The sequence below is a fragment of the Gorilla gorilla genome, chromosome 19 (assembly GCF_029281585.2).
Source record: "Gorilla gorilla gorilla isolate KB3781 chromosome 19, NHGRI_mGorGor1-v2.1_pri, whole genome shotgun sequence".
In the NCBI taxonomy this organism is placed as follows: domain Eukaryota; kingdom Metazoa; phylum Chordata; class Mammalia; order Primates; family Hominidae; genus Gorilla; species Gorilla gorilla.
In genome coordinates this window covers 77675945-77702272 of record NC_073243.2, presented here as the reverse complement: position 1 = coordinate 77702272, position 26328 = coordinate 77675945, and the positions used below count along the sequence as shown (strand labels likewise).

Genomic DNA, 26328 nt, shown 5'->3' with positions numbered 1-26328 from the left:
ACAGGCGCAAACTGTACAGGTCCACTCACACTCAGGGTTTCTTCAGCCTCTTTATCCTTGAGACAGCAAGACCAACCCCTCCCTCCTTCTCAGGCTACTCAGTGTGAAGGCGACGAGGATGAAGCCCTTTATGATGAACCACTTCCACTTAATGAATAGTAAATACACTTTCTCTTATGACTTTTTTTTTTTTTAATTGAGATGAAGTCTTGCTCTGTCACCCAGGCTGGAATGCAGTGGTGCAATCTTAGCTCATGTCAACCTCTGCCTCCCAAGTTCAAGCAATCCTCTCGCCTCTGCCTCCTGAGTCGCTGAGACTACAGGCACCCACCACCATGTCCAGCTAATTTTTGTATTTTTAGTAGAGACAGGGTTTCACCATATTGGCCAGGCTGGTCTTGAACTCCTGACCTCAAGTGATCTGCCCGCCTTGGCCTCCCAAAGTTCTGAGATTACAGGTGTAAGCCACTGCACCTGGCCTCTTAGGATTTTCTTAATAACATTCTATTATCTCTAACTTACGTTGTTGTAAGAAGACAGTATATAATACATATAACTGAGAAAACTTGTGTTAATTGACTGTTTATGTTATCAGTAAGGTTTCCGGTCAACAGTAGGTTGTTAGTAGTTAAGTTTTTGGGGGAGTTAAAAGTTATATGTGGATTTTCCACTGCTCGAAGGTCAGTGCCCCAACCCTCATGTTGTTCAAGGGTCCACCGTATTTCAGGGCAAGGGCGGGACTACACCAATGTAACTCTTCTCTCACCAGCAGGTGGCTCCCTTGACTAGTTTATGTCCACAGTTAGGTGGCGAGAGGTATTTGAGGTCATTCTGCAATATTTCCGAGATGACTAGCTCTGCTTTGAGGACTCTCTGCAAACAAACTCCACACGTAGGAGTTGGGAGCATGGTAACTAGTTGCTACTTGGGGGATGAAAACAGCAGTGACACCCATCTGGCACCTGAACATTCAAGACAAGGTCTAGCTTCTGAAGCTGGCTAGCAGCACGTGAGGCCAAAGTCAGACTGAGCTGTGAAACTCCAACCCAAGGCAGTCCTCCCTCTCCAGGACTCGGGGCAGGCTCTCCTCGGCTGTCTGGGTGGGCGGCACTTACCTGGGCACTCACGCGGCCGCAATTCATGTTCCTGAGCTTTCTGTGTTTCACTCACCTCTGATTGTGCTTTCGCTTCCTGAATGAGAGTTAGGATGGTAGATTTCGACCCCACTGACGATAAAACAGACTGTAATCTTTGCTGGTCCCCCGCTGAGACTAGAAGTTGATCCAAACTAAATAATATAAATATATTTGAAGAACATTAAAGAAAAAAGCAATTTCTTCATTTTATAAGAATGCATTTAAAATGATCTTTCTACTATACTGCAGGTATTTTCTGCTCTCTTTTGGTCAAAACTTCCATTCCAAACTAATGGAAGAATAAATCCTGAGTGCTGAACAGAAATGTCATTCACTGCCAATGGCAAGGGGAACTGCTATGAATTCAGAGATCCCCTCAAGAAGTTATGGGACCAATGCTGGAGCTTAACAGGACACTTCTGACATGTTTTAAAATATTCAATACATAGGTTCAAGTGAAATATTTTTATTGTTTTTGAGATGGAGTCTAGCTCTGTCACCCAGGCTGGAGTGCAGTGGCACGATCTCAGCTCACTGCAACCTCTACCTCCTGGGTTCAAGCTATTCTCGTGCCTCAGCCTCCCGAGTAGCTGGGATTACAGGCACCTGCCACCACACCTGGCTAATTTTTTATTTTTAGTAGAGAAACGGTTTCACCATATTGGCCAGGCTGGTCTTGAACTCCTGACCTCAAGTGATCCGCCTGCCTTGGTCTCCCAAAGTGCTGGGATTATAGGCCTGAGCCACTGGGCCTGGCTTTTTTTTTTTTTTTTTTTTGAGATTGAGTCTTACTCTGTTGCCCAGGCTGGAGTGCAGTGACGCGACCTCAGCTCATTGCAACATCAGCCTCCCGGGTTCAAGCGATTCTCCTGCCTCAGCCTCCCGGGTAGGTGGGATTACAGGCGCCTGCCACCATCCCCAGCTAATTTTTGTATTTTTAGTAGAGATGGGGTTTCACCATGTTGGCCAGGCTGGTCTTGAACTCCTCACCTTAAGTGATCTGCCCGGCTCAGCCTCCTAAAGTGTTGGGATTACAGGTGTGAGCCACCACGGCTGGCCTCCAGTGAAATATTTTTAAATATGTTAGAAATTCTCCGTTTAACTCCAGCCACCTCCAAAGGTCCAAATTCCCCCCTGTGCTGCGCTCTCTCTTCCTCTGCACGCCCCTCTCATGTTGCTTTTGCTTAAGTGCCATGTCCTCTAGAAGCCTCTCCTCAGAGCGACACTTTGGTAAACATGTTTCCCTGCAGGCACTTTTATTTTTCCAGCAGTGATATTAAAAACCAAGGGCGCTAAAATGGAATGTAGTATCTGGATCCTGGGACAGAAAAACAATATTAGCAGAATTTATTCAGCAAAATCTGAATGAAGTCTGTAGTTAATGGTATTGTTCCAACATTAATTTCTTACTTTTGACGAATGGACCGTGGTTATGAGAGATGTGAACATTAGGAAGAGTGGGTAAGAAGTGGCCGGGTGCAGTGGCTCACGCCTGTAATCCCAGCACTTTGGGAGGCCGAGGCAGGCGGATCACAAGGTTAGGAGTTTGAGACCAGCCTGACCAACATGGTGAAACCTCGTCTCTATTAAAAATACAAAAATTAGCCAGGCGTGGTGGTGCACGCCTGTAATCCCAGCTACTCAGGAGGCTGAGGCAGAAGAATCGCTTGAACCCGGGAGGCAGAGGTTGCAGTGAGCCGAGATCGCGCCATTGCACTCCAGCCAGGGCGATAGAGCGATGCTCCATCTCAAAAAAAAAAAAAAAAAGTAAGTGGGAACTCTGCATTATCTTTGCAACTTTTCTATAAATCTAAAACTATTCCAAAATGAAACAAGTTTATCTGAAATAAAAGTAGGGGGCAGATACTTACTTAACTGACCAGCTTCTTCTAAAAGGCAGATCCTGGGCAGCTTCACCCGTATCACTGGCTGAACTGGGTGTCTCAGCAGCACTGGTTTTAGGGCCACTTCCTCCTGGACAGGCCCTGTTCCCGCCCTTCTCGGGACACGAAACGCCTCCAGCAGGAGGGCCGGGTGACCTCCGGGGGGTGATCTCTAGCTCAGTTTTGAAGAGCACGGCGCTCGGCCCTGCTGAGTAATCCTCGCTGCAGAGCTTGTCAAGGTCAGGCATGCTCAAGGCTCTCAGCTCCTGGAGCTTGGAGCGGGACACGGGCGAGGGCTGCGTGTGGCGTACCGAGGACTTGTTCCTCTTAACAGGAGAAGCCAGGGTCATCGTTGGGGTGGGAATTCCCAAAGGACCAAGTGATTTCTTTAGTTCCGAATCAGAGCCCTTGCTACTGGTCTCTGGTGGGTTCTGCCGAGAGATGGTCAGTGTCATGATTGAGGGAGACTTGGCCATCTGGGGCAGGAGGGTGCCGGCTTCGCTTTGGTTTTCGCTGCAGGAACTCAAGCTGCGTCTCAACAACCTTGCTGCTGCGTCACCTGGGTGGCCCAGGCTCCCGGAAACAATGCTGCCGGAAGACCGCCTCCCAATGGGAGGCTTGGAGCTCACCGACAAAAATGGGGAAGCCCCGGACTTGGCTACAGGCCGGTCAGCATTGGCCAGGTTCTCAAAAGACTTGATCCGCTGCTTCACAGAGAAAAATGAGGTAGATTCATGGGGCCAGTTCTGCTCATAGCAGTAGTGTCGTCTGGTGACTTTGATTTTGTCTGTGACTAGGCAGCTCGTCTCCTGGACTGAAATGATATCCCCTTCACCTGTGGCTGGAAGATTCCTCGATGTGTCCAGCAGCGGCTTTACACTATATATGCCCTGTCCATTAGCCAGGCTGGGAAGACCACCTCTGGATGCCTTTGCCTCGGGGACAACACTGCTTGTCACAGGGACCTGGCTGTCCCGAGAGCGACCCAGGCTGTGTGGGGGGTGACCCTCCCGTCCAAAATGGCTTGAGAACTGGGCTGGCATGGAGTAGGTCCTGGTCGCTGGCCTTGGGGTGAAGTAGAGATGGTCCTCCCCCGAGGGGCCCCCTGGGATGCTGTTTCTGGGCACCCCTAGGGAGTCTGACATCAGGCTTGATTTTCCCTGGGAGTATTCTACCTTTCTAATGGGTGTTTGAAGGGAGGAGGAGGAGGACGCCAGTTTTGCCATGCTGAATGATCGTGACATTTCCTGCTCTGCCTGGGAGGCATGAGATGGGAGTGAGGATGGATGACTTGTGGATGATTCTGCGACCTGGCGATAGAGCCTGATTTCACTCTTCTCCTGACAGCTGCCCTGGGCCAAGCACCCTCCCCGTCTGTCGCTTTCAGCTGGCTTGTTACCACATACAGTCTCTGACACTGTTTCAGCAGAAATCTCCACGATTTTCAGCTGGTTTGTTCTTTCGAGGCGATCGCTGGCCATTATGTTGCCTCCTTTTTCGCCAGTCGGCCTGGGTTGGGCTGTGTCTGCTGACACATGGCTGGCCAGGCGCGGCTCGCTGTGTCTGTTCCCTGCCACGGACATGCCGTTCCTAGATGCTGCCGGACTCACCGGCCCAGAGTCAGCACGGGGCGCCCTGCCCTCTGCTCTACACTTTGGAGATTTAGGGGTGGTTGGGCAACCTCTGTCGGGTTCAGAGAGGACAGTCATGTGGAACCTGCTCCACATGCCTTGCTCAGGAAGAGGCTTGGGAGAGGTCAGGGGCGAGACAAATGTCCTGATGCTCGTGTCAGACACTGAGGGTTTCAGTGGCCCAGAGGTGGCAAGAGGTGGCTTGCTTTCCAGCACACACTGGGGGGACTTGGGGGCAGCTGTGGTGTTTCTGTCAGGGTCCTCGTGGTCGGCTACATGGAGCCGCTGTGACACTGCCTTAGAAAGTGTTTTGTGGGAGGTCTGGGGTGAGATCAAGGGTTTCCTGTGGTCCGTCCCCCCAGCCTTCACAGCATTCGCAGCAGGGGCCTCAGAGTTGACTTTGGCCTTGCCCTTGAGGCTGAGCCTCTTCAGCTTCGGACCACACTTTGCCTTCTGACCATTAGTCAGAAGCATTTCTGCCGGACTCTTCTTAGACAGGTCCTTATTTTCCAGGTTTGTTTTCGGCTGAGGAGGGCTATGAGGCACAGTAACGCCCTTTTTTTGGCTTGAACTCACCATCTGAATCTTGGAGTCGGGACTTCTGGCAGGCATTAGAGGTTGTTCCTTCTCGGTTTTGCTCTTCAAATGTGTGCCTTGGTTATGTTTGTTTATTTCTTTAAACCAGGCCATGATGGGCCTCCTACCGATCATTTTTGGTTTCTGTAGCAAGTCATCCAGGTCTTGACTTTCAGAGATATGGAGGTTTTCCAAAACAGATTCTCCATTCTTAGGGACATCCACACTGAAGGACAGACTGGCAGCTGCATTAATGCTTGTTTCGTATTGATTCAGGGTTTCGTCATCTAGCAGGTCATGTTCCAAGCCATTTACCATGTTGGGGGAGCTGAGAATGATGGGCGGACTGTGAAAATGCCTGGCTACTTTAGACAGCGGACTGTTTTCCATGGCTGAGCTAGCGCTGGTGACTTCTGTGGTTTCTTCTGCACACAAGGGCCTGTGGTTCTGTGAAGTGCTTATGTCCGCATGAGTTTCATGCTCCTGAGAGCTCATCTCCAAGAGTGATGACGGCTGGGAAGAGTCTGGGCCTGAAGTGTATGAGCCTGGCAAGCAGGCGGCCTTCTCACGGGGACTGGCCACCGACTCTCTCGGAGTGCTGTATTTTAATGACAGAACTTTGGCTGAGGCAGGACAGATGGCAGCCTGGGTGGGAAGATGAGCAGGACTCGAGGGTGGATTGGGGCAGCCATGTGTGGAACAAATCTCAATCTGTTCCTCTTCTGACTCCGAAGGATCTTCCTTGTGCAAAGACACACGGGAACGAGGAGGGGACCAGCCGTCCCTGGCAGAAGCTCGTGGGGCTTCAGTGAGTGACTCAGGGTCAGAAGAAGAATCCTCAGCATCGCCATACATGGATGACAGAGACGGCTCCGTGCTGTCACCCAGGCCTGATAGGGAGGTGCTGTCTTCATGAAAACTGCTAAAATTTCTAGAGTAGTTGCTCAGAAAGTTTTTGTTCACAGTAAAATGTTTGTCGGGATTAATTGAATCTAAAACCGAAGGCTGGGAGGCCCATTGTGGGTGGGCGGGGGCACCAGCAGCCCAGGCCCTCCTCGGGGAGGAGGTCTGGCCCCCCGGGACTGGTTCGGCACGGCAGGAGCTCCCACCTCCAGCCTCGGCTGGTGGGTGGCCCTGAGCACTGCCCTCCTGAGAGCCACTGTCCCCCGTCTGGGAAGACGGAGACCTCGCTGCAGAAGCATCCAGCTCCTTGATGAAGCTGTCAATGTCCGTCACAGGGCTCTCTCTACTCCCCTCCGGGCAGCAGTGCCCCGAGACACGGCCACATGCTTCTTTGGTGTTGTCAGTGGATGGCAGCATGGAGAGGCTGGCCTGCGGTGCCCTTGAGGACACAGAATCTGCTCCCTCCAGCAGGGAAGGCTCCTGGGAACTTTCAGGTGCATGGATTCCTGTCATTTCCAGAGCCTTACTGCGGTTACCTGGAGCTCCCTGTCTCTGCTCCTGGGATGTGAGGGGGTCTCCTGGCAGGACAGCACCAGCTGGTGTCATTCCCTCTGCCCCAGGTCCCGCTCCCCTGAGGGCAGCCACCCTCCTGGTATTGTGGGGTGTGCTGGTTTCCGATGCTGATCGAGTCTTGCTGTAGTCAGGGGGAGCCGATGCTTTCTCCCCCGGGGAGGGGCTGCCCTCATGGGGGAGCCTGACTGGAGACCTGGCCTTGCACTTGGCGACCCTGGGCGATGCAGGCTGGCTGGGATTCTCTGGCCGACTGACTTGCCCTGTGTCTACAGAGGTCTTGCTGGGGTCAGGATGAGCGGCCCCCTTCTTCCCTGGGGAAGAGATGAGGTCTGAGGAGCTGTCCAGTTCTACGTGGAGAACGTAAACAGAAGGTACATACACAGGAGAGGTTGTAGGGGAGATAAAAGGGAAAATATAAGAAAGCAGCCCCTCAATTATTAAAAACTAGAAAATTATAAACAATCTCAAATATTTTTTTCTTTTTCAGAAAGCTGGGCGTGGTGGCGCATGCTTGTAATCCCAGCACTTTGGGAGGCTGAGGCGGGTGGATCACCTGAGGTCAGGAGTTCGAGACCAGCCTGGCCAACATGGTGAAACCCCATCTCTACTAAAAAAAAAAAAAAAAAAAAATTAGCTGGGCATGGTGGTGGGCACCTGTAATCCCAGCTACTTGGGAGGCTGAGGCAGGAGAATTGCTTGAACCTGGGAGGTGGAGGTTGCAGTGAGCCGAGAATGTGCCATTGCACTGCAGCCTGGGCAAAAAGAGCGAAACTCCGTCTCAGAAAACAACAACAACAACAACAAAAAAACGGCGTTCTGTGGCCTAAATGGAGGCCCTTCTTGTCTTTCTGGTTTTCTCTCTAAAATTATAGAGTACCCACATCTAACAAATACCACCCTGCTTTAGACGCTCTAAGAGAACTCAGATTAGCCGGCAGAAGAAACATTTACATCTGCCCATTTTTCTCTCTTTTGGTATTTCTATGATGGCGGATGTTCCTACCACAAAGAAATGATACATTTGATGTGATGGATATGCTGATTACCCTGATTTAATCATTGCACACTTGGCTCTCTTTATGCCATTCACCCTCTGATGGCAAAGTCGCAAGCGTCAGGCTCTTGTTCTATTTGGTTCCCTACTCCTGCGTGGATGCAGCAGGGCCCTCATGGCCCTCTCAGTCCCAGTATCTGGCCAGTGGTGTGTGGGTTTGGCTCACACTGGGGGATGTGAATGATGTACTTCAGTGTAAAACAGTCCAAGTGCCGAGCTCAAGAGGCTTCCTTTTTAGTGCAGGGGCTGAGGCTAACTAGGGAAAACATACAGAATACGAAAGCTGGGATACAGGTCTACACCGAGTTCTGGCTGTCTTGACGAATTCAGAGGAGTTGGGAGAGTAAGAAGCCAGATTATCCCAGGAAGCCTTGACAGAGGAGGTGGGGACATGAATGGGGCTGACAAGGGGAGTTTGGCCAGAGAGTGAGGAGGAGGAAGGTAAGGAAGACAATGGAAGAGTACCGTTAAAATGTCCATACTACCCAAAGTCATCTATAGATTCGGTACAATTCCTACCAAAATTCCAATGACATTTTTTACAGAAATAGAAAAAAAAAAAACAGTTGTAAAATGTGCATGGAACCACAAAGGACTCTGAATAGCCAAGGCAGTTTGAGTTTTAAAAAAACAAAAGACAAAACAAAACAACAACAACATAACAAAAACAGGGCTGGGCATGGTGGCTTACGCCTGTAATCCCAGCACTTTGGGAGGCCAAGGTGGGTGGATCACCTGAGGTCAAGAGTTCGAGACCAGCCTGGCCAACATGGTGAAATTCCTGTCTCTACTAAAAATACAAAAATTAGCTGAGTATGGTGGCACACGCCTGTAATCCCAGCTACTTGTGAGGCTGAGGCAGGAGAATTGCTTGAACCTGGGAGGTGGAGTTGCAGTGAGCCAAGATCATGCCATTGTATTCCAGCCTGAGCAACAGAGCAAGACTCCGTCTCAAAATAATAATAATAGTAATAATAAGGTATTGCATTTATTGAAATAGCTAGAAGAGAGAATTTGGGATGTTCCTACCACAAAGACATGATACATTTGATGTGATGGATATGCTAATTACCCTGATTTAATCATTGCACAATGTATATATGTACTGAAGTACCACTTTGTGCTCCATAAGTATGTACAATTATGTGTCAATTAAAAAAAAAAAGGGCAGCTGAGCGCGGTGGATCACGCCTGTAATCCCAGCACTTTGGGAGGCCAAGGCAGGCGGATCACTTGTCAGGAGTTTGAGACCAGCTTGGCCAACATGGTGAAACCCTATCTCTACGAAAAAATACAAAAATTAACCAGGCATGGTGGCATGCACCTGTAATCCCAGCTACTTGGGAGGCTGAGGCACGAGATTCGCTTGAACCCAGGAGGTAGAGGTCAGTGAGCTGAGATTGCACCACTGCCTTCAAGCCTGGGCAACAGAGCAAGACTCTGTCTCAAAAACAAAACAAAACAAAACAAAAAGCAACAGAATGAAAGCAGAGAAGCAAGAAAGAGCCTGAAATCTTGGAGGTGGCAGGGCAAGGGGATGTGTGCCAGTGGACAGTGGGAAGTCATCTAGGAGGTGGGTTCCAACAGCCACTCACTCCTGAAAGTGCCTGTTCATAAGGCCCTGCATAGTCTTGGGCTAATCTTCCACCTCAGACACACAGCATCTTGCAACAGGGAAAAAAAATCTGGCATCAGAAAGAACAAAGCTATTTTCTTAGGAACTATGGGTCTGAGGTTGGAGTGAAAAATGAAGTTCCATGAAAGCTCTTGGTTTGAGAATTAAGTCAAACCAACTCTTCCCCAAATATTATGTTCGTTCCACAGCTCTCACATAAAATCATCTTAATTGCATTTTTTTAACCTCCTGACCTTGCTATGTGAATAATTAAGAACTAATTATTAGGACTCAGCCCTGTGCTAAGAGGTTTTCCAATAATTAAGGAGTTAACACTGTGCTAAGAGTTTTGTATACATTTAATTTTCCTCCTAACACTGAGGTATGTCCTGTGACCATCTGCATTGGAAGGATGAGGACGGAGAAACAGCATGGTTAAGCAATGTGTCTGAGGTCAGAGTTCACAGGTGGCAGAGCCAGCGGTCGCCCCAGGAAGCTGGCGCCGCAGCCCATGCTACTGCCTAAACCCTGACTACGTGGCCTCTGCGTGGAGAGCCCTTGGCAATCACAAGGTTGGATCGTCGAGATCCCCATGGAGACCGTACTAGCTACTAGCTTTCCAGGCCCACTGTGGAAGGCCAGGGGCCTGCCAAGACTCAAAGCCACGTGCTCTTCTCCTTCTCTGCTCAACCTTTTTTGAGCTTCCCCTTAAGCATAATGTTCCTGCTTCTGGTGACAGCAAATATGGGCAGTAGTGCGGGTGGTGGGGGGGAGAAGCAATGACACAAAAGGAGGGGATTTAAACTCTGTTTTTAAATTTCATATTCAGGCCGTGGGCGGTGGCTCATGCCTGTAATCCCAGCACTTTGGGATGCTGAGGCCAGGCAGATCACTTGAGGTCAGGAGTTCGAAACCAGCCTGGCCAACATGGTGAAATCCCATCTCTACTAAAAATACAAAAATTAGCCAGGTGTGGTGGTGCACGTCTGTAATCCCAGCTGCTTGGGAGGCTGAGGCAGGAGAACTGCCTGAAACCTGGGAGGCGGAGGTTGCAGTGAGCCGAGATCGAGCCACTGTACTCCATCCAGCCTGAGCGACAGAGCAAGAATCCGTCTCAAAAATAAATAAATTTCATATTCGCTCACTGAATAAACCTAAACAGGCAATTCATGTTAGCAATTTGACTTTATTGCAAAGTCTGTAATTAAAAGGTCTTCATTTGAGGGAGACGAGGTTACACTGAGGCAGCCTTTGGTTGCCACCTTTCAAGACAACCTTCTCTCTGGAAACATTCGAAATGCCCAATCATGGGAGGAAGGTTGACTGGTTACAGCACATCCGTGGGGTGGAAGGCCCAGCAGCCTCTCCAAGTGATGTCAGGTATAGAAGAGCCTGCAGGATAGCAATGCGGTTTCCTAGAGTAGGCTATGGGTGTGCTGACACCAGAGTTGTCAGTGCGAGGGACAGCCTGCTAGGTCAGGCCCATGGGCTGAGGAGCAGTCTTACTGATGCCAGCAGGCTGCTCAAATATTATTTCGTGTGGATGTATGAGGTTTAAAAAGGTTGTTAGGTACTGGTGACTACCACAGTGGATTTTTTTTTTTTTTTTTTTGGCAAAAAGACAAAAAAAGCACAGGACTATATATTTATTCACACCCATATACGCACAAGACTTAAATGATACAGACCAAAATATTAACAGAGGTTTTTCACTTGGGCTTAGCTGATTTTTATGCTATCTTTCAAAACTTCCCTCTCAATTGTAATTTCTTAAGTTTCTAGAATAAACATGTATCCCGTTCATAACAGAGTTAAACATTTAGTGACAAACAAGGGGCCTGGATTCCCCACACTGCTTCAGTTTCTCACAACAGCTTTGACAGCTTTTCCAACAGCTACCACCTCCTCTCGTTCTGGTTTCCAAGAGCCACCATTTAACAGACAGAGTCAATTGCTGCCAGAAAGCTAAATGGCTCTAAAATCAGACCTCACAATCAACACATCTTGGTCGGCCATTTGCTCCTGTGTTTCTGAAGTTTCTAAAACTTTCTTAGGAAAATCATGTGTGTAGGTATACATACACACACGTATCTTACTGTGTATCATATACTAGGCAGATATATACACACATATATATTTCTCTTAGGAAAATCACATACACACACGTAATATAACTTATTCAACATATTAGGTACTAGATTGTGTTCCAAATGCTACACATGCAAATGTCATTGATTCTTCCTCAACAACCCCATGAGGTGTGTAACTTAGGACAACAGTGACTAATCCAAGGTCCCTTCCCTGGTCAAATGTTGGGGCTCAGATCTGAGCCCTGGCAACCTGCGTATGCCCCTGTGTGCTTAACCACCGTGCAGTGTACAGGTCATTTTGGATTTTTTTTTAATGATAAGGTATTCCTTCTTTGATCACTTATGCATTTTTGGATATTTCAGTTTTAAAAAAGATATGTTTTGGCTAGGCGCAACAGCTTATGCCTGTAATCCCAGCACTTTGGGAGGCTGAGGTGGGTGGATCACTTGAGGTCAGGAGTTCGAGACCAGCCTGGCCAACATAGTGAATCGCCGTCTCTACTAAAAACACAAAAATTGGCCGAGCGTGGTGGTGGGCGCCTGTAATCCAAGCTACTCAGGAGGCTGAAGCAGGAGAATTGCTCGAACTCTGGAGGCAGAGGTTGCAGTGAGCCAAGATCGCACCATTGCACTCCAGCCTGGGTGACAGAGGGAGACTCTGTCTCAAAAAAAAAAAAAAAACAAAGATATGCCAGGCGCGGTGGCTCACGCCTGTAATCCCAGAACTTTGGGAGGCCGAGGTGGGCAGATCACGAGGTCAGGAGATTGAGACCATCCTAACACGGTGAAACCCCATCTCTACTAAAAATACAAAAAAATTAGCTGGGTGTGGTGGCGGACGCCTGTAGTCCCAGCTACTCGGGAGGCTGAGGCAGGAGAATGGCGTGAACCTGGGAGGCAGAGCGTGCAGTGAGCCAAGATCACACCACTGCACTCCAGCCTGGGCGACAGAGCAAGATTCCGCCACAAAACAAAACAAAAAACAAAACAGAACAAAACAAAACAAAACCAAAGACATGTTTTGAAGAATATCCTTCTTACATACTGGAAAGCAGCTATTTGTAATAACACTGGAATAAGAACTGCTACGAGCACCCAAGTACTCAGCAGGACCAACTGGTCACAGATAGCCTTTTCATTGGGAAGGAGAGAGAAATACCTAAACAAAAGGAGACAGAAGCTCTAAAATCTTTTAGAGATCAGGTAATCGAGTATTTCAGATACACCCCAAAAGCCCTTGAGGGTGCCAGTGTGTCACTGCAACTCCATCAATCCTGACGAGGACCCTTAAAGAATTAAATGGTAACTAATATATTATGTTTCGACATGTTAACTAAATATAGCACATATATCATTGCCTGTTAAATATAATCAATTCCTGGTCTAGCATTCCTGGCTGCTCAGTGGGTGTAAGGGACACACAGCTGCACCTTTCTCAAGGCTCATTATCTATGGGAAATCCAGAGAGGGCAAGGCAGAAAAGCATCCAAACATCTGCACCCACCGGGGTCAGTACGGTCAAAGAGGTGCACAGAGCTCCAGGGAGTACGGGGCTGGGAGATGAAATTCTCTCTACACTATAACACAAGAGAACTTGACATGCAGCAACCCACTTACTTAAGGTACAAACCCGCAGTATTTTTTTTTTTTTTAAGTTCTGGGATACATGTGCAGGATGCGCAGGTTTGTTACACAGGGAAATGTGTGCCATGGTGGTTTGCTGCACCTATCAACCTGTGACCTAGGTATTAAGCCCTGCATGCATTAGCTATTGATCCTGATGCTCTCCCTCCCCCCACCACTCCATCTGCAACAGGCTCCAGTGTGTGATGTTCCCCTCCCTGTGTCCATGTGTTCTCATTGTTCAGCTCCCACTTATAAGTAAGAACATGTGGTGTTTGGTTTTCTGTTTCTGTGTTAGTTTGCTGAGGATAATGGCTTCCAGCTCCATTTTTGTCCCTGCAAAGGACATGATCTCATCACTTTTTATGGCTGCATAGTATTCCGTAGTGTATATGTACCACATTTTCTAACACTGATGAAAACCTCAGTATTGACAAAAACTGGCCTACCTAGAATAAGAAATTCCTCAGTGGCAAGAAAGGAAAGAATGTTCTGCATGAGGTTGCAAATAGGAAATGTTGGTTTAGTGAAAAAAACCAACCCTTTGCTGTCCCTCTTCTATTCCAAAGCAAATCTGGATTCCAAGAAAACTTCCAGAGGACCATTATGTGGAACATGCACTCTTAAAATGTATGAAGATACTGGCCTCAAATGAAGCCTTACTTTGAGGTGACACTGAAGGCTGCCTCAATGTAACTTCATCTCCCTCAAATAGAAACCCCCCCACCCCCCTACTTTTTTTTTTTTTTTTTTTTGAAATGAAGTCTTGCTCTGTCGCCCAGGCTGGAGTGCAGTGGCGTGATCTCAGCTCACTGCAAGCTCCACCTCCCGGGTTCACAGCATTCTCCTGCCTCAGGTTCCTGAGTAGTTGGGACTACAGGCGCCCACCACCACGTCTGGCTAATTTTTTGTATTTTTAGTAGAGATGGGGTTTCACTGTGTTAGCCAGGATGGTCTCGATCTCCTGACCTTGTGATCCATCCGCCTTGGCCTCCCAAAGTGCTGGGATTACAGGTGTGAGCCACTGCGCCCGGCCAAATAGAACCCTTTTTAACACTCTTTGCAGTAAAGTCAAATTGCTAACAAAAAAATGCCTGTTAGTGTTTGTCCAGCAAGTGAATGTGAACCCGAAAGAGAAACCAGAACCCACAGTAACAGCCTCATCACTAACAAAGGAACAAAGAGCCTCGGATCACAGAACAGAGACATCAGGGGCCTGTATTTTTTCTGTGAGTAGCCATCAGGGTATGGGATAGATATTCTGGGGTTTCACTTTTGTCTTTTTTTTTTTTTTTTTTTTTCCTGAGACGGAGTCTCGCTCTTTTTGCCCAGGCTGGAGTGCAATGGCTCGATCTCGGCTCACTGCAACCTCTGCCTCCTGGGTTTAAACGATTCTCCTGCCTCAGCCTCCCAAGTAGCTGGGATTACAGGCGCCCGCCAACATGCCCAGCTAATTTTGTTTTGTATTTTTAGTAGAGACTGGGTTTCACCATGTTGGCCAGGCTGGTCTCGAACTCCTGACCTTGGGGGATCCACCCGCCTCAGCCTCCTCCCAAAGTGCTAGGATTACAGGTGTGAGCCACGGCGCCCGGCCCACATTTTTATTTTGTAGGACAGCCCTAAAAAGTAAGGCTATCTTTTTTCTGTCTACCACCGTAGTTTGCTAACCAATCAGAAGGCAGGCGCTGAGACAGTAACAACCAACCGACAGTTGCGGAGGACTGCCGGGACTCCCACAGAGCTCAACAAGTGGGATCACAGTCATCACCAGCCACTGAGAAGAGTGTCCCCTACCCACAGAGTGCAAGTTTAGAATCCAGATTTCCTTTTTTTTTTTTTTTTGTTTTTTTTTTGAGACAGAGTCTCACTCTGTCCCCCAGGCTGGAGTGCAATGGCACAATCTCAGCTCACTGCAACCTCTGCCTCCTGGGTTCAAGCAATTCTCGTGTCTCAGCCTCCTGAGTAGCTAGGATTACAGGCATGCGCCACCACACCCGCTAATTTTTTTATGTTTAGTAGAGGCGAGGTTTCACTATGTTGGCCAGGCTGGTCTTGAACTCCTGACCTCAAGTGATCGGCCCCCCTTGGCATCCCAAAGTGCTGGGATTATAGGCATGATGAGCCACCGCGCCCCACCAGGATCCAAATTTTCAATAAAGGTCTCCACTAACAAGGAAGCAAAATCACTTAATTCAGTTGATTTTTAAAAATCATGTTTTACAATATTATTTTGTTCAACTACTAGATGATGGGTAGCCAAATTTTACACACACACATACACACCCCACACTTTTTTTTTTTTTCCCCAGAGATTGGGTCTAGTTCTGTCACCCAGGCTGGAGTGTAGTGGCGTGATCACAGCTCACTGCAGTCTCAAACTCCTAGGTTCAAGTAACCCTCCTGTCTTAGCCTCCCAAGTACAGCCACATGCCACCACATCTAACTAATTTCCTTTTTTTTTTTTTTTTTTTTTTTAATTTTGAGACACAGTTTCGCTGTATAGCCCAGGCTGGAGTGCAATGGCATGATCTCGGCTCACTGCAACCTCCACCTCCCGGGTTCAAGCAATTCTCCCGCCTCAGCCTCCTGAGTAGCTGGTATTATAAGCGTGCTCCACCATGCCCAGCTAATTTTTTTGTCTTTTTAGTAGAGATGGGGTTTCACCATGTTGGCCAGGCTGGTCTTGAACTCCTGACCTCATGATCTACTTGCCTCAGCTTCCCAAAGTGCTGGGATTACAGGCATGAACCACTGCACCTGGCACCTAAATAAATACTGAGATGACTTCTGCCTCCACGGTGTTACTTAATCTCTCATCAACACTTATGTGTGGTTTTTCAGTATCATTTCACTTGTCCTTTATGGAGGTTTTTGTTGCAATTTCTCAGTGCATTTGATTTCACGTAGGCAGAGTGCTGAGATTTTGACGGGTGGGAAGTCCTTTTGATTCATCTTATGTCTTTTGTTGGTGTCACAAAAGGGTAAAAAGGGTCAACTGACTGAAAATGGATGTGTTCAACATGGCATGAAAACGATGAGTTTAGGCACAATGATCTAGTAAAGGTGCTAAATGCAGAAAGTATTTAAATGTTAATTTGTGTAAAAGATTTTTCTCCTTAAAAATATCAATTTCCTTTCTTTCTTTCTTTTTTCTTTTCTTTTTTTTTGACAGAGTCTTGCTCTTGTTGCCCAGGCTGGAGTGCAATGGTGCCACCTTGGCTCACTGCAACCTCCGCCTACGCAGTTCAAGCGATTCTCCTGCCTCAGCCTCCCAAGCAGCTGGGATTACAGGTGCGTACCACCACGCCCGGCTAATTTTTGTATTTTTAGTAGAGATGGGGTTTCACCATGTTGGCCAGGCTGGTATCAAACTCCTGACCTCAAGTGGTCCGCCCACCTCGGCCTCCCAGAGTGCTGGGATTACAGCTGTAAGCCACTGCGGCCAGCCTGTATAATGCTTTCATTAGGGTATCTCCCCACCTACTTTAAGATTAACAAATGGGAAAATAATCTTACCAGTCATGGGTTGTTGCCCCAGCTCTGATGCAGCTTTGGGCAGGTTCTCTGTGAGGTGGCTGGCATCCGGATGGGACAGAGCACTGGCTAGTTCACAGCTGGTAGAGACACAAGCATCTCCAGTGGTCAGCTTTCCCAGAGATTCCTGGCACAATGACAACCACAAGCCACTTGAAATAACTTTCAGGCTTTCTGCACCGTAAGATGAGATCAATACATAGAGAGCAGAGCTAGTTTAGGAAAAGGCAAAGGGGCCCTGGACTAGGAGCCAGCAGATCCAGATTGTGGGTTTAAGGTCTGCTAGGAATTAAATGGTCTTATCATTCTTCCCCAAGCCTCCATTTTTTCAACTCTAAAATGGGCATAAAACATTCCCAGTCTTACTCATAGAGCTTAAAAGAAGACGATTAAATGAGAACAGTTATAAAAACAGCACATATAAGGCTAGACAGATGTAAGGTATTGTTATTATATTGCATAGAGATATCCAAGACTATAACACTAACTCCTTAGTTTGGTAGTGAGGGAATGAACGAATCTGGATAAACAAAATTGACATTTCATATTTCAAGACTTCACTTTGGCTAAGTGTCCATTACTTTCTCTTCTTCTACCTAACATTCAATGCAATGAAATTCTAAAACTAACAGTTAAATCAGATTCATGTGAAATTTATCCATTGTGAGTCATAAAGTGGCCCAAAGGTGGCAGCAGAGCACAGAGGTGAAAGGGATAATGTGTCTTTCAGCAGCTTTGGTAAGAAATCTTTTCATAAAATGTCAGTTACCAGCTGAGGGAAACCTAGATGGGGTTTAACTCAGTTAATTTTCTATTTATTAGTAACACAAATGTAACATAAAAACAGTAGAGGAGTTTCAGAACTAGACAGAGGTGGTGGGTCATATTGCATTGTGAATGTACTAAGTGCCATTGAATTGTACATTTCAAAATGGTTAATTTCATGTTATATGAATTTCACTTCAATTTAAATCAAGTAGTAAATAAAAACAGAATTTAACTCATGTACCAAAAGAGGAAGGTTTTTTCTTCCAATATTTGAGGATATATACTTTATAGCAATCCATTCTATTTTCTTTCTCAGATATAAATAAAATCAAATTTTGTAACTAAAATTTTTATGAGAAAAATTAGTCTTGTTGTATAAGTTTCAAATGCTGCTCAAAAGTTCATTCTGAGAGTATTGATTTAGAATTACAAAAACTCTTATTTTAATAGATTATTATGAATAAAAATCCTAATTTGCCTTTATACAGTTATCCAAAACTTGTGATTTTTTTTTTTTTTTTTTTTTGAGACCGAGTCTTGCTCTGTCACCCAGGCTGGAGTACAGTGGCACGATCTCAGCTCACTGCAACCTCCACCTCCCGAGTTCAAGAGATTCTCCTGCCTCAGACTCCCGAGTAGCTGGGATTACAGGTGCACACCACCACACCTGACTGATTTTTGTATTTTTAGTAGAGACGGGGTTTTGCCATGTTGGCCAGGCTGGTCTCGAATTCCTGACCTCAGGTGATCCACCTGCCTCAGCATCCCAAAGTGCTGAGATTACAGGCGTGAGCCACTGTGCCTGGCCGATGCTTTTTAAAAGAAGAAATTTACCCAATGGCCAAACATTATATTTTAAAACACAGGTAGTGGTTGGAGGTAAAATATGATATTTGAGGAGAAGGAAAAAAGATGTGCATGTCTATTAAAACAAAAATAAGGTTAAAAAAACGACTTTTGCCTGGTATAGTTTTTACGACTTAGCATTTTCCAGGTCTATTGACATATATGTTTATATAAACCACTTGAACACACATCTGTAATAATATGGCTTTATAAGTCATCTCAGATTCTTCGTTCAGCGAGAGAGAGAGAGAAGTTATTTATGTTAAGGAGATTATAAACAACATTGATTTCTCGTACTGTCTCCTTGATAAAGTAGAGGTATATTGAACATTTTTAAAAATGAACAATTTGATAATTCTAACATACTCGTAACCAAGTAGTAACATAACCAATATTAACTTGCATTTAATGTGGTACATTATCAATTTCTAAGTGAATGCATTCATTCCATATGATACCACAGCAAGGTTATGAGTGGCTATAATTATATATAACCAATGTAGAAATTTGGAACAATGTAAGGATCACTCATAACCTTATCAGCTGGAGGGAATCACTGTTAACATATATTTGATGGTCCCTCCAGCTCTGTGAGATGACCAAGGCAGAGAGCACCAGCCCAGAGAACTAAGCTCAGAAATGTTTAATAACTTGCCCAAGTTGTAACTCGACCAGTGCCAACTAGTCAGCGGTGGAGCTCATGCCAGGCCCATGGTTTTACTTTCCCTGTGCCACACTGCCTCTCCATCATCAGCCACAGGTGCTGTGTAAGACAGAGATTCTATAGTATCTTCTGGCCAAATGATCTCATGACTAACAACCTGCTGATACATTAATAAGCTCCCTAGGCTGGGTGCGGTGGCTCAGGCTTGTAATCCCAGCACTTCAGGAGGCCGAGGCAGGTGGATCACCTGAGGCCACGAGTTCGAGACCAGCCTGACCAATATGGTGAAACCCTGTTTCTACTAAAAAATACAAAAATTAGCCAGGCGTGGTGGTGTGCGCCTGTAGTCCCAGCTCCTCGGGAGGCTGAGACAGGACAATCGCTTGAACCTGGGAGGCGGAGGTTGCAGTGAGCTGAGATTGCGCCACTGCACTCCAGCCTGGGTGACAGAGCGAAACTCCATCTCCAAGAAAAAAAAAAAAGGCTTCCAAGCAGTCCAGGTATTTAAGTGACTGACTCTGTTGAAAGATAATTCTCCAGCCATCATCCTTTCCCACTGGCAGCTTACCCATGCTTTACAACAGACTCCATCTTCACTCACACATATTCATGCACTTCCATTCCAAGTAACTAAGAGAAAGTCAGTTACCTTCTCCACAGCTCCACCTGGCTGAAAGCCAGCGACAGTCACTTTGACAGAAGTGGCCTGGACTCTCGAGTCCAGATCGCATGGATCATTGGCTCTGCCAGTCAGGTTCACTGTCTGTGAGCCACTGGGCTTGGCCTCAGCCTCGGATCTCTTGCAGTGGGGGCTGACCCTGGCCACTGGTCTGTGCCTGGAGCCCAGGCCTTCACTTTTCTGCTGGGGGGACCTGGGGCTCCCAGTGTTCGTCAGACTCTGGGTGTCTGTATGGACTGTGTATTCCAATTTGGGTGCGCTACTTGATCCTGACAGTTCCTTCTTCCACCAGCTTCCAGGGCTCCCCTTGGGGGCCTCTGCAGAGTCCGTGAGGTTGGCTGCATAGGAAGCAGCGTCCACCATGCCCTCTGGGATACTCTCCTCTAAGTCCACTGAGCTACCAAGAAGAGGTGCCGAGATGGCCTTGCTCACCAGTGTTTTCCGGGGTCGTTCCTCTTGGTTGTGGACGTCCATGCCCTTGGAAGAGGAAATTGAGACACGCCTCCGGTCATCCTCTGACAGAGGCCTGATGGGACCCGGGAGGGCCCCTGGGAGTGAAATGCAGTCCCCTTCTCTGTCAAACTCTTCCTCATCACTGGCATCGTTGGCATCGTAGCAGCCTACCTTCCTCTGGCGGAGGAGAGGGTTTCGGAGGGCCTGTGGGCTTCCGGGGAGACTGGCTTGTCTGGCAACTGTCACCTGCTTGTGGAAGAGCCCAGAAGCCCGATGGCTCCCAAGAGTCACGAGGCTGTTGGCTCTGGGTTTTCCAGGCTCCTTGTGAGCTGGCGGAGGTGGGGACAGAAAAGTCAAGTGAAATTGAGCTTCCCGCTTGGCCCTGTCTTATCATCTGACCCCATCATTACACATAAGCATTTCCACATTCACTAACACCAGACACACAGCCTCAGCCACTGGACACAAGGCCTAGGCAACATGGCTTCCTGGAGGCTATATGGAGTAGATAGGCGGGCTGTCTTTCTCTTTTCCCTACTGACCTACCCCCACCCCCTTTTCTTAAACCCCAACCTCTGGATTAACTCAAACGTGTGCTGTTGGAAGACAGAAACTTAATTCTTCCGCCTCCATGATTATCTAACACATTGTTAGGGTTTAACCGAAATGCTGCTGAGAATTCCTCCATAGAAGGATGCCCGGGGACTGATGACATGTCCCACACACCTGGGCTGCCTTCTTGGCCCCTTGAGGTCCTTCCTTCATCTGCAGAAAGTGAGGCTTGATTGACAGGCACGTGAGTGCTTGCAGCCTGAACTGTCCTATGTCTTAAAGATACTCTAGAACAAGGCCAACCTGAATCTGCAACGATTTTTATATCTTGTTAAATGCAGTGAAAAATTACACGTTTGCACCTTGAAATGTTTCTATAAGAACAGAGCAAACTCATTGATAGCTCCGAATGAGTCAGAGTGGTCATCGCCTGCCTCTCCTAAAACAAGGGGATTTTCTTCTTCAGATGTTAGAAATTAAGAGGAAACCTCACCAGCAGAAAGAAGTCTGAGAAATCAGTATGGATCATATCAGATTATCATCTCATATTATCTCGAATTGATATATCAACGAGATTAAAAAAAACCTTTTGATAATATGTCTCTTATGAGTTCTTAATCTTTAATTTACAGCCTTCTACAAAGAATGAAGCTAGGGCCTGGTGAGGGAAGGGACCTGGAATCTGGCTGGATTCCCTAAAATGTAAGGGCATCAGGTTGCCCATCCTGATTTGATGCCATAAAATTCAAGACTACATTATATAAAGGGCATTGAAAGGAGGTCTGGTTTAGCCACCATCCACCCCTGACTATAGAATGTGTATCCAGCCCATTTACTGAGTAACTGAGTGGCCAGTCACTAACAGTGGCTGCATTTTCCAAGAGTAAACTCTCAGGGTACAGCATTGTCTAATGGTGCGATCTCAGCTCACTGCAACCTCTGTCTCCCAGGTTCAAGCAATTCTCCCCACCTCAGCCTCCCAAGTAGCTGGGATTACAGGCGTGTGCCACCACGCTTGGCTAATTTTTGTATTTTTAGTAGAGATTGGGTTTCACCATGTTAGCCAGGCTGGTCTTGAACTCCTAACCTCAAGTGATCCCCCCGCCTCGGCCTCCCCAAGTGCTAGGATTACAGGCGTGAGCCACTGCGCCCGGCCTGGTCTCCAGCTCTTTTCTCGTATTACAGCGCCAGGGTAGCTAAACCATTGTAGCCGCCAGCATAGAGGTGGAAACCAGTCACTGCTGACTGGAATGCAGAGCCCAGGCCCTCTGGGGCACCCCTGCTTACTGGAGGTGCTGGGAGGCAGGCTGCCCTCCTCCGACGTGCTGCAGCCACTTCCTGGGTGATCCTCATCCTCAGAACCGGCCACCATGAAGTCTGACAAGGGGCCAGGGACGTCGTGGGCAAAGTACTGGGAGAGTTCAGATTCAGAAATAAGGGAGTCCTGTTGAAGAAGAAAACATCCGATAACTAAGAAAACACAGCAGAAGCAGACTTCCAAGGGTTATTACGTCCTGTCTTTCTAAGAACACTTCGTTCTAATCCACGGTCACTTGAAATAGCTGTGATAGTAAACACCAACCTCCATTTACCTCAGAACGGCTAAATTGACAACTAATGAATAAAAAGGTGACTGCTGCCAGACAATGTTTTTAGAGACTTTTTGTTTTTGGCTAAATTTTTGGCAATGATCGGAAAAGCCACAGCAGCAACACATCAGCCATCCCAGGAAAAACACTGGGCGGATGCGATGGGAAAGACAAATGTGATTCAAGCCAACCAGTCTAGCCAAATGGTGAACAAAAACCAGGGGAGTTTGAATCCTGCACCCTGACGCACTGAGACTCAGCAAGAGCCTAGCTGAGGAAGATTGCATGGCCTACTTAAAGCCCCGAGTCCTGACTCACGCTGCTTTATTATGAAGCAGTTTGAAAACTTATTTTGCAAACTGTATTTCAGTTCTTTTATTTTGTTGCTCTATTCTTTTCCTGGATAAGTGTTTAGCAAAAGAAACACACATTTTTGCATCTATTCTCAAATGAGCATTGTTGCGATTTCCTGTATAAAGTGGCAAAAATGACTCATGGGCAGAAACAGGGACTGGGCCCTCCGGCTTGACTTGTGGGCTCCAGGAATTAGTTTGTGGTCCAGCTGAGGGAGGCAGGTAGCAGTTCACCTTGACTCACCTTTTTTGCAAGAGAGGGACTCTTCAAGGGGGTACCTGTTGGAGGGAAAATTCACCATATTGTCAAAACAATAAAGCTCAAGTCACAAATAGGCTCACATCCTTAACTAGAAAAGGAGGTGGCAAACACAGTAAACAAAACTCCCTTTGCTTGATGATGGGCTGCATGCACAGGGTTAGATGTGCATGCAGTCTACCTGGGTACCTGGTCCTCATCCCCATCCCATCTGCCATGATGCTTCAAGCCCTAACTCAGATGCTACTACCTGCATGATGATCCCAGTTAGAAGTAATTTCTTCTTAATTTCCAAAGTGTTTTATCCTACCCACACATCAACTTTCATGTACATCATATAATGTATGAGTGGATGTGTCTTGTCTCCCTTCTTCAATCTACCGAGCAGAAATGTTGACTGATCTGATCCCACGGAGCTGGATATTTATTTTCAGACGGAGTTGGACTCTTGTTGCCCAGGCTGGAGTGCAATGGCATGATCTCGGCTCACTGCAACCTCTGCCTCCCGGGTTCAAGCAATTCTCCTGTCTCAGCCTCCCAGGTAGCTGGGATTACAGGCATGCGCCACCACATCCGGCTACTTTTGTATTTTTAGCAGAGATGGGGTTTCTCCATGTTGGTCAGGCTGGTCTCGAACTCCAGACTTCAGGTGATCCGCCCGCCTTGGCCTCCCAAAGTGCCGGGATTATAGGCGTGAGCCATGGCGCCCGGCTCCATGGAGCTGGACATTGTACTTCATATCTACTAAGTGTTCAGTGATAATTGCTGAATGGATTGAAGTATGAATGAACAAATGAACATCACCCAAGAAACTCATGAAAGAACTGAGAAGACGACTGAATATCTATTTTAGTTTTTAACTGTAGGGTGAAAAGGCTCAGGATTTAAACTATATGCCACGAAGCAGAAGGGACTTTGGGCATGAGGATTACAGCTTAATAAACTCTTTATAAATGATCAAGTGGAGATGCTGGGATTATGAGAGCACAGCTTTCAGGCAGGTCGGGATGATGAACCGGTTGAATAGAAAGCCTATGATGGCTGTGTCCACTTCAAATATATTAATTATGAATGTAAATAATCAGGGTATTTCATGATTGCCAAAAAACCCCATGCTTTCCTTTTCCTCTGACAACTAATAACTTATGTCTCAGTTCCTTTTCCTCCCAGGTAGCAATCTGAACGTCAGTATAATCTCAAGCTCAGAAATGTGTGAAGAGTCCCCTTAGGCTTCCATGCTAAAGGAAACTTTATTTTTAAGACTTGATATAATGTTTCATATTTTAAATTCATAAGAAATTCCTACTATCTCAAGCCTTCTCTGCCTGAACTTTTCCACTTGAGCGAAATCATGATTTTTGCTACCTCTATTACCCTTTTGAATGGAAACTTTTTAATCCATGTAAAGAAATCTCAGGCCTTTTGGTAGATAATACTCTGCATCTACCAAACTACTGAAATTCTGGGTATCGTTTCCCTTTCATCTTTAGCATTTCGAATGTATCAAGCATAAATACATGCAATACTTCTAACTTACCTTTGCAAATTATTTGGAAGTAGTATAAGAAGCATGCATGATTAGATCTTTAATGAAGCACATTAAATAACTGCAGAAATCAAAACTAGCAGCCAAGAGAAAGCATAGACTGTCTTTGACAGCTACTTTTGCCAAACCTGATAATTACCAAGAATCCAATAATACTGCACTGGGGAGTGCCTGTGGGTGAACTTAATGAGAAACTCCTCTGAATGTTGAATGAAAATGTGAGATTACAGTACCTAAGCCAGGAGAGGAATTGGCCTCTTTGCTCTCCTGATAAGTGCTGCGTGCTATCACTTCATCCATTTCCTGCTCGGAAACCTGATTTTCAGCAGAAAGCAAAGATTAGATGGTTTTATTTATTTATTTCTCCCAATGAAAGTACCTAGGACCAGAGTCAGAGTCAAGTGCAGATAAAGAGGCAAACCACAGGGCCAAGGATTATGACCATCCTCTGAAGCTGTAACTCAGAGCATGTGAGAAGTCCAGCAACACACACACAACAAGACTTTTCAACTGGTGCCCAAGTTCATTAAGCAAAGCATTCAGTGCTATGATTACCAACAACACAGCTGATATCTGCCTCTCTGGAAAACTCACTTCAATTTTTTTTTTTTTTTTTTGAGACAGAGTCTCTCTGTTACCCAAGCTGGAGTGCAGTGGCTTGATCTTGGCTCGCTGCAACCTCCGCCTCCCAGGTTCAAGTGATTCTCCTGCCTCAGCCTCCCAAGTAGCTGGGACTATAGGCGCGCACCACCACGCCTGGCTAATTTTTGTATTTTTAGTAGAGACAGGGTTTCACTATATTGGTCAGGCTGGTCTTGAACTCCTGACCTTGTGGTCCACCCACCTCGGCCCCCCAAAGTGCTGGGATTACAGGTGTGAGCCACTGCGTCCGGCCTAATTCTTTTTAAGCAATTTTAAACCTACATAAAACATGTAAGAGTAGTGCAAGAGTAGTATACTTTTCACCTAGAATCACTAATTTTTAACATTTTGCCACATTTACATGCATGTCCTCCCTACACAGACACATACACACACACACACACACACACACACACACGCACACACAGAATTACAGCTTTTTGCTAAACCATTTGCAAGTAAGTTGCAGACATCGTGACCCTTTACCCGTAAATATTTCAGCATGGGTCTCTTAGAAACAAAGACATTCTTTTAAATAACCATGATACTATCATCAAATTCAGGAAATGCAACATTGATGACTGTGCAACATAGATTTCATATTCCAGTTTGACTAAATACTGCATACTGACAGTACTTTTCTAATAGTGTCCTTTGCAAGTACTACTCGAAGTGTGTCTGTAGTCTGGGACTAGCTCACAGAAAGTTTAATGCCAGCCTGTGATGAGATAAGAACTTAACTCCAGAATGCAAATTAGCATACGGCTTCATCAAAATCATCATGCTAAGGAAAAAATGTCAGCTGAACTATTAATAGCGTGCATGGTGACACAATGTTTACATTTTGGTGCAAGCACATCTTGCTGTGGACCTGTAGCAGGCTGCCATGGATCAACTTCTTTGCATAGTGATGTTTTATTACGAAAATTGTTTTTGGCAATCCAGGATCTAGTTGTTGTATGTCTTTAGTCTCCTTTAATCTGAAACAGCTCCCGAATCTTCCTTGGTCTTTCATGGCACTGATATCTTGGAAGAAACCAGGCCAATCCAAACCTTCAATTAGCATCTGTCTGATGGTTTCCTCATGCTTAGAGTCAGATTATGCATTTTTTTTTTGGCAGAAAAAGTACAAGAATGATTTCCTTCTCAGTGCATTCAGAGGCACTAAGGGTCAATGTGTCTTATAATCGGTGATAACTTTGATCTCTTGATTAGGGATGGAATTTGCCAGATTTCTCCACTGGAATTTTTTTCAGTCATTAATGAGTAATCTGTGAAGAAACAGTTTGAGACTATGTAAATATCCCGCTCTCCAATATATTTGTACCCCATGGTTTTAGCATCATTGACTATTATTGC

At 46.4% G+C, this 26328-nt stretch overlaps 1 protein-coding gene across 6 annotated transcripts in view; it reads right to left on the bottom strand.

Annotated features, from left to right (window-relative positions):
• The window catches only part of PDZD2 (PDZ domain containing 2), a 472513-nt gene that overhangs the window by 16720 nt on the left and 429465 nt on the right, over positions 1 to 26328 (bottom strand). For 5 of the 6 annotated variants that reach the window (XM_019013353.4, XM_055367601.2, XM_019013355.4 and 2 more), the window contains 7 exons: positions 24561 to 24642; positions 22767 to 22801; positions 21868 to 22024; positions 19546 to 20357; positions 16601 to 16745; positions 3008 to 7049; positions 1171 to 1288 (listed from right to left, as the gene is read on the bottom strand). In XM_019013353.4, coding sequence (XP_018868898.4) covers positions 1171 to 1288; positions 3008 to 7049; positions 16601 to 16745; positions 19546 to 20357; positions 21868 to 22024; positions 22767 to 22801; positions 24561 to 24642 — 5391 coding nt within the window. The remainder of the gene's footprint in view (positions 1 to 1170; positions 1289 to 3007; positions 7050 to 16600; positions 16746 to 19545; positions 20358 to 21867; positions 22025 to 22766; positions 22802 to 24560; positions 24643 to 26328) is intronic. The other variant, XM_055367600.2, reaches the window with a different exon arrangement.